Source organism: Macrotis lagotis, chromosome 6 (assembly GCF_037893015.1).
Source record: "Macrotis lagotis isolate mMagLag1 chromosome 6, bilby.v1.9.chrom.fasta, whole genome shotgun sequence".
NCBI classification, from domain to species: domain Eukaryota; kingdom Metazoa; phylum Chordata; class Mammalia; order Peramelemorphia; family Peramelidae; genus Macrotis; species Macrotis lagotis.
The window spans coordinates 185,598,916-185,611,774 of record NC_133663.1 but is presented as its reverse complement, the minus strand read 5'-3'; the positions used below and the strand labels follow the sequence as shown (position 1 = coordinate 185,611,774).

General features: G+C 36.6%; 2 protein-coding genes across 4 annotated transcripts in view; one reads left to right on the top strand and one right to left on the bottom strand.

Annotated features, from left to right (window-relative positions):
• The window catches only part of GRTP1 (growth hormone regulated TBC protein 1), an 80,304-nt gene extending 74,094 nt beyond the window's left edge, over positions 1-6,210 (top strand). For all 3 annotated transcript variants that reach the window (XM_074192089.1, XM_074192091.1, XM_074192088.1), the window contains exon 8: positions 5,791-6,210. In XM_074192089.1, coding sequence (XP_074048190.1) covers positions 5,791-5,880 — 90 coding nt within the window. In that variant the 3' untranslated portion in view covers positions 5,881-6,210. The remainder of the gene's footprint in view (positions 1-5,790) is intronic.
• Positions 6,211-10,533: 4,323 nt separating this feature from the next.
• Positions 10,534-12,859, bottom strand: part of LAMP1 (lysosomal associated membrane protein 1) — a 36,863-nt gene continuing 34,537 nt past the window's right edge. The window contains exons 7-9 of the mRNA XM_074192087.1: positions 12,276-12,342; positions 12,006-12,176; positions 10,534-11,585 (exon numbers count right to left, since the gene is read on the bottom strand). Of these exons, the coding sequence (XP_074048188.1) occupies positions 11,446-11,585; positions 12,006-12,176; positions 12,276-12,342 (378 nt within the window). The 3' untranslated portion in view covers positions 10,534-11,445. The remainder of the gene's footprint in view (positions 11,586-12,005; positions 12,177-12,275; positions 12,343-12,859) is intronic.

The window sequence follows — 12,859 nt, the reverse complement described above, 5'->3', positions numbered from 1 at the left end:
CCACATCCAGAAAAAAACTATGGAGTCTGAATGCAGAGCAAAGCATTTTATGTTCACTTTTTAGAACGTTTTTGTTTTTTTTCCTCATGGTTTCCCCCCTCCATTAGTTCTAATTCTTCTTTCACAATATGACTACTATGGAAACATGTTAACATTATTGTTCATGTACAACCTATATCAGATTGTTCAACGTCATAGGGCGGGGGGGGGGGGAGGAAGGGAGGGTGGTAGAAAAATTTGGAACTCAAAAGTTTGCAAAAGTGAGTTGAAAACCATCTTTGTTTATAATTGAAAAAACATTAAAAAAAGAAAAGAATAGGGAAAGGGATAGAAAAAACACAGGATGTGAAAAAGAAAGGGAAAGAAGTTAAGGAAAATTATCTCACATCATCAGGATGCTTTAGTAGATATCTATACAATGCAGCTGACACTCTCAATTGAACTAGTGAAAGGAAGGAAAAATACACACAGTTGGATATAGAAATATATTTCATTCAATAGGGGAAATAGGGAAATGGGAGAGGGAAGGGGAATTAGAGAAAGGGTAGACTAAGGGAGGGACTAGTCCAAGATGAAAATCTAAGGATGTACAAAAATATTTATAGCTCTTTTTGAAGTAGCAAGGAATAGGAATCTGAAGGACTTCCCATTAATTAAGGAATGAGTTAAAAAGTTATAATATATAAATTTGATGGAATACTATTGTGCTATAAGACAAGATAGAGGAGATGGCTTCAGAAAAATCTGGGAATACTTGTCCTTGTAAGTATTGGAACAGAATGAAATAAACAGAACCAGGTCAATTTACCCAATGACAACAATTTTATAAAAGCAAACAACTTGGTAATAACTTGAAAATCTTACCAGCATAATGACCAACTATGATTCTAGAGGACTGAAGTGAAGTATGTTTCTACTTTCTGATAGAGATGAAAAATTGCAGATATAATGCAACAAATATTTTTTGACCATGGCTAGTGTGAAAATTTTTGATTGACTGTAAGGGGTGGGAAGAATGTAGATTTTTGCTGATTGAAACAAATAAAATAATTTTTAAAATATACATACAGGATAGATTGAAAATAGTTCCAGAGAAAAGACACTAAGATTAAAAAGGACTAGAAAAGACTTCTTACTGAAGTTTATACTTTAGCTATAAAGGAAGGAAACCAGGAAGGTGGAAGAGAATCTAGGTATGATGGATATTTGGTAAAAATACTTGGAGTTGGAAGAAGGAATGTCACATTAATATCACTGGCCTATTATGTGGAGATAGAGGGACATTAGAGTGATGGCAGTGTCAGAAAAAAAGGGGATACATCAAATTCAACTTAGATCAATGTATACCATGGAAACAATATAAAGACTAACAGACTGACTTCTGAGGGGCTAGGGGGAGGGAAGCGAGATTAGGGGAAAAATTATAAAATTCAAAATTAATTAAAAAAAGAAAATAAGGGGGGAAATGGAAGAGATATTACAAAGGTAGAATTGACGTGTCATTAAACTTATTGGGTATGGGGAATGAAAGACGGAAAAGTCAAGGATAATTCCTAGGATATGAGCCTGGGTAACTGGGGAGCTTGGAAGAGATAGTGATATTTTTAACAGTAATATGGATATTAGGAAGAGGGAAGGCGTTTGGGTGAAAGATAGGTTCCATTTTGGATGTATTCTTTCAAGATATCTCTGAGACATCTGGTTCAAGCTGTCTAATAAACAGTTGGAGATGCAAGAGGTCAGTAGAGAGATTACAGGAGGAGTCATCTGCCAAGTGATTAATGGTTTCCATGGGAATTGATGAGGTCATCAAAAAAGAGTAGTATATTGAAGTTACAGAGGAAGGCTCAGGACACAGCCTTTAAAGGACTTCCATGGTTAGTGAGAGTGACCTGGATGAAGATCCAGCAAAGGAGAATGATAAGGAAAATCCAACAGATAAAAAGAACCAGGAGAGAGCAGTCACAGAAACCTAGAAGGAAGACAGTGCCAAGAAAAAGATATTCAACATCAAAAGAGAGTCAAGAAAGATGAGAATTTTTAAAATGTCATTGGTTTTGATGTTAGGATGTCATTGGTAACTTTGGAGAGAGCAATTTCAGTGAATAGAGGGAAGGAAGTGTTGTTCAATCCTTATTTTATTTCTGTTTTCTCAGCCAATGATAATGATCTTTAAACTGCAAAGTTAATAGTAAGTTGATACTCATGATAAATGAGCACCTAGATGCCCTTGATAAGTTCAAGTCACTTGACCCATTTGGATTATAATGAGAGGCAGACCAGGGATGCAAGAAAAAGGTGATAGTACCCACTATAGTTGGTACTCAAGGGACTACAATTACTTGAAATCATATTTTAAGATGGAGTCAAAAAGAATCAAGAATAGTTCATCCAAAAAGATGAAGGACTTAGAGTTCGTTTTATTCAAGGGTCATTTGGAGAAATGTGATATTTTGCCTGAAGAAGTGAGGATGCAGTGGGGGAGGAGACAATGCATAACAGCTACCTTCAAGTATTTGAAGGACTGTCACATAGAAAAGGTTTTACGCTTCCCTAGCTTGTCCTCATGGGACAGAGTTAAGAGAAGTAAGTAAAAGTTGCAAAGAGGCAAATTTAGGTTTTATTTTTTTTAAGTTTCCTAGCAATTAAAAATCATCCAGAGATGGAATAAAGTGGGAAGAAGTGAGTACCCCCCTTCATTGGAAGTCTTCAAGCTTGAAGTGGATGACTGCTTATCAGATATATTGCAAGCAGGATCCTTTTAGGGGATATGGATTGGATTAGGTAGGGACTAAGGTCCCTTCCAACTCTGAGATTCTGTAATTCAGTAACTCTACTGCTTAGCAGAATGCTTGGCACAGTCAGCATGTAATATTTATCCCTCTACCACCCATCATCTTCTCACCATCACCATCATTATCCCTCCCCCCCCTTTCTCTCAGCATCATCCTTCCACATTGATAACGTTTTCCTTTTAAGTTGTTCATGCAACAACTGTTTTGCATTAACCCCGGGGGTTTTGTTTTGCTCTTGCCACGTGAAGTTTGTAGTGTGAAAAATCAGACCTTTGTCCTGAGGAGCAGGTGGGAAAAAAAGTCCCCTCTTTGTTTTCATAGATGAGGTTTGATTCTGTCAGGGAATATGTAGAATAACATTCCATTTGTTCAGCTCTTGTCTTTGAACTTCATCATTGCCTTAACCCAGTTTAAACTTTCTTTGCCCTTAAAAGAGAAATGTCATCTATCCACTTTTCATTTTATTTTGGGATTTCTTTCAGGAAATGACCAGTGGATCATTTCTATTTTCCTTTAGGAGGCAGAGAGGTTGTACAATGGATAGAGGACTAGGTTTGGGGGGTCAAGAAGACCTGATTTTGAATCCTGTCTTAGATATTTACTAACCATGTGATTTTGGACAAATCAGTGAATTTCTACTAACCATGTGATTTTGGACAAATCAGTGAATTTCTAAGTTTTATTTCTCTCATCTGTAAAATGAAAATAGTAATAATATATACTTTACAAATTTGTTGTGAGAGCCAGAAGCACTCTAACTTTTAAAGTACCATATAAATATAATAAATATATTAAAATAGATACATAAAACATGTATATATTTCATCTAAGTAACCTACAAATACAAATAGAGATATTTAAAGTTTATATATATAAATGGTAATGATTATTTTAATTTTTTAAAATACGGAATCTCAGTTTTTGGTTTTTTGGTCATGATTTTCAAGGATCCTAGTAACACTTATTTTATTAAACAGTTCTTTGTTGTTGTTTTATTTTGGGTTTTGGTTTTTGCAAGGCAGGGGGGTTATTTGCCTAAGGTCACACAACTAGGTAATTATTGTCAAGGCCAAATCTGAACTCAGGTTCTCTTGACTCCAAGGCTGGTGCTTTATCCTCTGTGTCACCTAGCTGCCCCTAAACAGTTTTTTTGACCTGTTTTCCTCGTCAATTATTTTTGAAGGTAGATCATTTACATTTTTTTTATTTTTCTAATCTTTTGGAATTTTGTATTCTCATAAAATTACTGTTTCTCTTTGAGTCATTCTAGTTTTCAGAGAATCCTGTTCTTGGGAAAAGATTATCAAATGCTATTCTTTCTTCTCTAGTTGAAATTTCATTTAACATTATAGTATGTATCCCTAACCTCATTTTTACCAGATATGATAGTAATCTCTGTGGTCAGGATGTTTTTTTCTTGCTTTTCTTGAATTTATTTGGAGTTGATCCCTTGGGCTTCTCTCAATACATAGTATTTCTTTATTGTTGAGTCTTCTGTTTGCCTGTATCTTCTGCTTTGTTTGTGATCAGGGCATTATGCTTAAGTCATACTCTGCTCCCTAGCTTTCTTTTCAACCATTCTGTCTTCTCTCTGGCCACCAATTTCTTTTCCCTATAACACAACTCCAGACTCAGCCTCTGTGTCCCCCAGCCCTGATAGCTGAATGTTGACCTTACCTTGCTAACCACGATGGTATGGCCTCCGTGCTATTTCCTGTCTATCTCCCCCTCCGTGCCACTTTTTACATATCCCTTCCTTCTCCCTTCCATTAAAATGTCCTTGCTCTCTTTTCTTGGATGATGTGAACAAATTCATCTTGATGGTAAGTCTAGTTGTAGTAATTATGACTGGTATCTGCTTTCTATCAAAATTCTTGGGTTTTTAGTTCAGTCTCCAATTTGCTTAACTTGGATTTTGGTTTGGACCCTTCTCCATCTCTTTGCATCATTCTGAACCCAGAATTAGCTCTGACTCTTGCTGTGATCCTGAAAGGTCCCAATTAGATGTTGCCAATTGCCCTGGATGCAAGCCTCCTGCCAGACCCTGGGTACTCCTCAGTTGCCACCCTGGTTTTTCCTTTGTCAATACAGAGGGTTAAGGCCTCCTGGGCCTGACCCTGGTCTCTGCTGCTATTTTGGATCTGGTCTTTTGGTAGGTTTCTAGGCAGGATGATGAAAGTCAGAGCTATTTCTCTTGTTCTCTTTATTATTATTCCTTCTGATGCATTTTCCAAGCTTTATCTGGGGGGCGGGGGTATTTGTGGCAGATCTGTGTTCCTCTAGGTCCTAACTTACTGCTACCTTCACACAATTTCATATCAAGTCAATTAGTAGTATAATTAATAATCAATGATAATTTGTAACTAAAGTATTTTGAATAAAGAGGGTGCTTCTTGTAATATTTAAAATGTATATGCTATTGATACTACTACTAATTCTTTAAAAGATCCAAAGAATACATTCTTTTAATAAACATTTATTAAATATCTACTATGTACTATATATACCCAGTGATTAATTTTGTTTGTTTTTTAAATGGAATAGTCTCTGTCCTGCACAAGTTGATTTTATATTTGGGAGAAGGAATTCTACATATTGAGCAGGGAATAATGTAGACAAAAGAGAAATACAGAAAAAAATGCTCTAGGAAAACGGGAAAAAAAACCAATACTTTTTTTTTGTCTTAAATAAGTCATAAGTACATGGTCTCATATACAGATTTTCATTTCCTTTAGAAGCTGTTAAAGTCTGTTTATAGGAACCACTTAGTAAATTGTAATTGTCACTTCCAACTTTGTGAATAGGTTTAAGGATAGGGATGTTAATGAATCTGTGATCTTGGAGTACTCTCTCATCAGTGCAACTAATATGTCAACCCACCCAAGGCTCCTCATCTTCTTTGAGTCTACAGTTTCCATAAGTCCTCCCTCCACCCAGTAATACTGGTAGGTCAAGAACCTGTAAAACATTTCCTAACTAATTTTCTCTGTTCCAGAAAATATTTACTGATCCTGGAAGTTTGTCCACAGCCACTATCACCAAACTTCGAAAGAGTTGTAGAGAAAAGCTACTTGCTCAGGGATAAACGAACTCCACATTCCTCCTGTTCTTGCACTGGCTAAAAGAACTGTATCTTCCACAATGGGCATGACCAAGTTTTCAGTGCTTTTCTCATATATATGTGGGTAAAAATACTCACATTTTATCACTAAATTTTGATAATGATTTTTTAAAAAGGTTCAAAATCATGTCAATCTGTTTTCCTCTTAAAATGTGAGCTACACATTGATTTCTGAAGAGAAATATTTTTATGTGGGGCATTAAGAATAATATAAAATTAAAATATCTGTACATGTTATATAAGTATTTGTACCTAAATAAAGTATGTCAACCCTATGTGGTTTTTTTTCTTTGTAACTAAACATAACCATCAGCTTTCAAAAGTTTTGGATCCATGTGAAGTCCCATAAGCAGAGACACATCAATGAACTAGGCTATTCTGCTTCATAGTGTGAAATTCAAATGTTCTTTTATAACCTACAGATAATTTCATTTGTCTGTCTTTTGCTTCTGACTTTAGTTTTTCTGTGATTTTCACTTGCCTTTGTAATTAGCAATGCCAATTCTGATCATAGCCTATATTCAGTCTCAAAACTGTCCAGAAAATTAGTCTTGCTCAATGCTCCCTGTCATCCTTATTGATGGTGGGTAGACAGCTATGGTGTTGGCACTGGAGGAACAACCCATGAACTGTAGGTGTGGGGGAACAGCTTGGTTAGTAGCTCAGACCTCCTACTTAACTCTAGCTCTCAAAAAATAAAAATAAGCTTTATAGTAGAGTGGAGGCCCCCCAAGCCCTCTGGCTTCTCCCAAGGGAACCAAGGATACTACTTCTGAGACGCATTACTGGCCACCATCTCCAAGACCAGCTGCCTCATTTATACCAATGCAAAGGGAAGAAATAGCACATCTGAAGTAAGGACTTGCTGAGTTCTTTGCAGGGTTGTTCATCCATCTTTGCTGGTGTCCACCTGGCACTCAACTCTCAGTAGCCATTCCCTAGGTAAAACTCTTGGCAGATAGCCTTAACCAATTGAAGGCAACTGAAGGGCTACAAACCCAGTGTTGTGTTAGGGAGATGTTTATCCCAGGTAGGTGCAGAATCTGCTAGTGGATTGGGTGGATGTTCCAAGGGCCATGATGGTGGTTAAGGCAGGCACTGTGGAAGACTTAGAGCTTGGTCAGATAGCAGATGCCAAAACTGTCCACTGAATCCTGGGTTATGACCAATCATCCTAACTTGTTTTGCCAGTGGACTTCAATAACTTAGAAGAGATAATGAGGCAGATGACCATGTGCAACTCTTGCCTCACTTCAATCCAACTAATTTCAGGAGTCAAGATGTCACCCCATGAGGTCATTTGTCCTTTTCAAAAAAGGACAAGTTAAAATTATATACTGTTATCAACTTTGATATCCCTTCCCCTTGTTTTGCCATTCACACCCACCAATCCTCAAACATGCATTGGCCTTCTTGGAACCTAAGTTGCTAAATGTTACTTAAGAAGAGGCACCCAAAGGGGGCTCCGGTAAAAATTTATGTGACCTCACCTTATATGGGCCCTTTCCTTTGCATGTTTTTCCCTCCATAACTGATTGTTGTAGCTATGCAAAGAAGTCATTTCAAACTTCTCTCAAGTCCTCTGTTTCTCAACAGATTATAGAACACCTCCTACTTTAAATATGAACTGCTCATTCTCCTTTTTCCTCACCTCATACTCTTATCAGGTTACTCCTTAAAATTCAAAATAACTCATGTGCCACATTCTACACCCTTGGCTTTAAGGAAGAGGTGGCCAAAGCTAACCCCTCTTGTATCTGATTCTATCCCATTTCCTTCAGGATCTTACCACACTGACCATTTCCTTCCTCTTTTCTTCAATCTCTGTCTGTTATTTGGTTTCGTTCCCAGTAGAATTTTAAGTTCTTTGAGACTAGGGACTGATTTTTTTCATATCTCCAGCATTATGTTTATTATCTAATAAATGCTTGTGGAATGGTCTACAAACACAAATGCATATTTTAAAAAAAGCTTTCAATTGACCCACATATACCCTTAAGCTGTCATATCTCCTTTCACTGCTAAATTCATTACTCCTCTTGGTCTATTTCTCCACCAGTTTATCCATTATAATTTGACTTTTGATCCTATCACTTTTCTTTTCAACTTTGAGCTGTCAGCTGCTAAGTCTCATGATCTTTTCCCAGTCCTTAACCTTTTGGACTTCTAAAGTCTTCAATACATTGACTGTCTTCCACTGGTTTCTGTGACAATGGCCCCTCCACAGTGTGTGGCACATTTTGTGGCTCTTGTTCAGTCATTTCTGGTTGTGCCTAAAGTACACCTTTAGTGTTGCTTGGTTGACTCACTCCTACCTTTTCCTTCTCAGACTCTTTTCCTGGGTCATCATTTATCTCCTGTTCCTCCATGCCAATGATATAAGATGCCCCATAAGTGTCTCAAGTCCATAATGGAACTCATTTTTAATTTTTTCACCTCATTCCTCCCTCATCTCTACTTTTTCTGTTGATAGTACCACTATCTTCTGGGTCTAAACTAAAAGCTATTTTAAATTCTCCCATTTTGTTTTCCCATATCCAATCAGTTCCTGATTTCTTCTTGTTTATATCTTTATAGCATCTCTGAATAAATCATATTAATTCAATTTAATAAACAGTATGTTATCTACAATATTCAAAGCTAAGGCTGGGAAATCAAAGATTAAAAAAAAAGCTTTCAAAGAACTTGCATTCTACAAGGAGTTTATAGCTAAGTAGGAAACTTCAACTAGGATATGGCACCTTGGGCAAGTCACTTAATCCCAATGCCTTAAAAAAATAAGTGTCAAATCTGTGGAATTCTGAAGGATAGACTGAACCAGATTATGCAGCACTTTAAATGCCAGAGTAGTGGGTATTGTCACTTTTCAGTCATATCCAACTCTTTATGATGCCTTTAGGGATTCTCTTGGCAAAGATAATGGAGTGGTTTGTCATTTCCTTGGCCAGCTTATTTTACAGGTGAGGAGACTGAGGTTGAGTTAAATGAATTACCCAGGGTCACACAGCTAGTTTCTGGGATGAAATTTAAACTGAGGAAGATAAGTTTGCATTTTATCCTAAATACAACTGGGAACTATTCCTTGATATAGGGGAGTGCCATGATGAAAACTTTAGAAAATTATTTTGAAAACAGGATGGAGAAAAGACTAGAAACAGATAAATGGTTTTAGGCTTCAAGGGTTTAAGCAAGAATTCACCAAGAACTTTTAAGAATTTAGAGTAAAAAAAAATGTACTGTGGTTAGCAGATGTTTAAGGGAGAGAAAGTGATTAGCAGCAACAGCTACCACAAGGGAATAAATAGTAAGGAGATATTTGAGGTATGAGTTTATTTGAGGGATAAGCAGTAAAGAAAGGTATAGGGCCATAAGTTTATCTGGGGGACCACACTTCTCATGAAGGGGCTGGCTCCCCAAAGTTGGAAAAATTCAACTGAGAGGAACTTCAGAGGGGCAGCAAGATGAGAGGAATATATAGATGAAGGGGGTAGCTGAAAGATTTAATCCCTTCAGACTATAAGCACTACCTCAAGGCCGGACAGAGTTCAGGATTGTGCCTGGGAAGGGATTCACTGAACACATGCCAGTGAGGTGCAAGGTACCTTACCAAAAGTTCACAGATCTCATCACAGCCAGGACAATGGGCTAGAGATTAGTGTAAGATACATGTTTAATGCAGAGGAACACATTTGTAAAATTTGGGTTCAAGGCAAAAAGCTTCTGGGGGTAGGTGTCTCAACATTCTGCTTATCTTTTTTTTTTTTTTTTTTTTAGTTTTTGCAAGGCAATGGGGTTAAGTGGCTTGCCCAAGGCCACACAGCTAGGTAATTACTCAGTGTCTGAGGCCAGACTTGAACCCAGGTACTCCTGACTCCAGGGCCAGTGCTCCATCCACTGTGCCACCTAGCCCCCCCGTTCTCACACTTTTACTATTATATCTCTCCAAACTTAATTACCACTGACTTTTGACTGTTTTGCAAAACTGAATCCTCAAATAATTAAGATTTATCATCCTGGGGCAGAACAATGGAATATTCAATGACTAACTGAAAGAGGTAGAAGAATTTCAAACTAGAGTGTTTTCAATTAAGTTCTGTCTAAGGGAAGGCTTCTTCTCTGCACGCCCCCCCTTTTAAAAAAATATCCTTAGCAGTCCATTGCAGGCACTTAACTATCTGGCTGAATTTGAAGAAAACCTAGTATATAACTCTGCATTTGCACAAACTGTGGTCCAGGTATTCTTGGAGGTATGCAAGGTAAAAACTTTTTCAGTGTAACACTAAGTCACATTAATTTCTTATATGGTAAACTGCATCTATAAACAAAAGTTCTTTAGTAGGGGAGGAGGTCCTAAAACCAAAAAAGAATCCCTGACACAGAGCAAGGACCAAGATGCCTTAAAACTATCTCCTATTTTCTGAGGTACACACACACACACACACACACACACACACTCCCTAGAGCTTGCAATCTTACCCATAATCCACTTAAATTTCAAAGGAACTCTCCCAAACATTGGGACAATTAATTAGCTTTAACTAAGAACTACACAATGTAGGGTAAACACATGATCCCACTTATACACCTAAATGTCAGGTGAAAAGAGAACAAGGTCCAGACAAAGAAAAAGAATTTTTTATTAGCATTGTTACAGGCAATGCATACATATGAACTGATCCTTAAAGTGTACAACCCCAACCAAGCTTTAAGCAGATAAATCAGCAGAGTGAAATCTATATTGTACACATGTGCAGAAATAGGATCACCCTGGAACTTCAAACAGAAGAGTGAAATTCACTTTACAAAAAATGTAAATAAAAATAACACCCATTTTATTTTTAAAAAAGTACCATCTCTTTAAGTGGCAGAGCATTAAAAATACCAAAGAAATAGTTTGTCCAATTGAATTCCTATAAGGTCTGAATATTGCATTGTTCACCCTCTGCACATGCCAGGCATTTTCTGGTTTTTAAAGCTTAATTTAAAGAATTTCAGAGCCCTGCCTTCTGTAGTACTTTAAAATGTTTAGTTTTTGATTTCTCAGTTGTTATTTGAATTTCTTAAGTGTATCAGCATAACAATTTGCTAACTTACATCACAGGGCAGTTATAAGTAGTAAGACTGAAGTTTTTCCCTTTATGAAGCTTAAATCTGAAGGAAAGAATGAAATAAATGAACACCAGTCTTAAAAAGTTAAATGATAATGAAGTCAATGCCAATTTAGAAAAGCACTCTTAACCTTAGCTTACATGTCTACTTTGGTAAATATTAATCTTTAACCAGTTAGCAAAATACTTAACCAAGTTAGCAAAATTAACACCATCATTTCAGAAGATACTCTTTTGTGCATAGTAAATGTTGCAAGATGGACTTCACATTTGATAAAGCAGACTTTGGGGGGAAGGAAGAGGACAGCAGTTTGCAAGAAAGTGTGCCTCCCTTTCAATACCAATTTAAGCTCAGGGAAATGAACCATAGGCTTCTTGCAACTACTGTTGATCTATAGTGGTGGATAAATAAGTGCAATCATTAAATTGTCTGATATCCAGCATGACTTCTCTTTCTTCCAATAAGATAAGCAATCAAGACAATGAGGACTAGTCCAGCAAGGGCTCCACCAACAGCAATGGGAATCAGCATATTGTTTTCATCCAGAAGACATTCCTCCACTAAAATGAAAAGAAGGCATATCAAATGGTTAAATTACAATTTTTTCCCCCTCTAAAATGAAGTCTTTCTTTTAAAAGAGATTTCATAGCCTCTTACATCTGCTGGCTTACATAAATATTAGGGGAAAAAACTTATATAGGATAGCAGGCTACAAACTAGCAAAATACAAAGCAGCCCAAATCCATTCCTTCTAACGCTAAAGAGCCATATTTCTGAAAATGTTTACATTGTTCTAAATATTTAACTTAAGAGCTGCTCAAAATCATAACTCTAAATTATGCTATGAAAGTTATCATAAAGAGATTCTCCTCCCCAATAGATTTTAGATTTGGAGAAGACACCATTACAGAAAAAATTTAAAATAGGAATCTATGATTTTACTAATCCATAGGATCCCTTCCTGGTAAAATTTTATTTACCTGATCCAAATTTGTCACCTTCAACCTTGAAAGCCTGGACCCGAACTCTGAATATGTTGACTGAAAATGAGTCTGTGACTTTAACATTTTCTTCAGCATTACACTTGTAAGAATTCCCTACAGTGGCTTGTAGCTCCTTCAACGAATCATTGGCAGCTTCAAAACTGGGTTCTGTATAACATAGGTTTTTTTTTAAATCAATTATAATCTGCAGAATACTAAGAAAAATATGTTATTCATGATCAAATGAAAATAAGGATAAACTCTTACGTTTAGCATCAGGTAAACTTGTGTTTAAGTGGATCCCTTGAAGGAAAAATTTGCTGGTAGTTGCATTCTTTGGGAGGAAAAAAAGGCATTAATTATACACTTTTGATAATAAGAAGTTAGATTAACTATGACCCTAGCTTTGGAACCAAGGAGAAGAATTTGGAACCAAAAGAAATCCATACTTTAGAGACATCACAGCAGTAAAAAGAGAGATAAATGCCTTCATTAAGTTTTTCACAGAGGGGAGGAAAGGTGGTGCAGTGGATAGAGCATTGGCCAGAGCACTGGGCCTGGAGTCAGGAGGACCTGAATTCAAATCTGACCTCAGACTTAATAATTACCTAGCTGTGTGACCTTGGGCAAGCCACTTAACCCCACTGCCTTGCTAAAAAAAAAAACCAAACACCTAAAAGAAAGTTTTACATAGAATCAGAATTAAGTAATAGCATATTTTTCTTAAGCAACATGGTCTAATGATATCTTTCTGAAGTGTTTGTTCAAATAAAAAAAATAAAAATAGGTAATAAAAAAGACCCATTACACCTCAATTTTTTTCTATTTTTATAAAGACTTGTAATTTTATT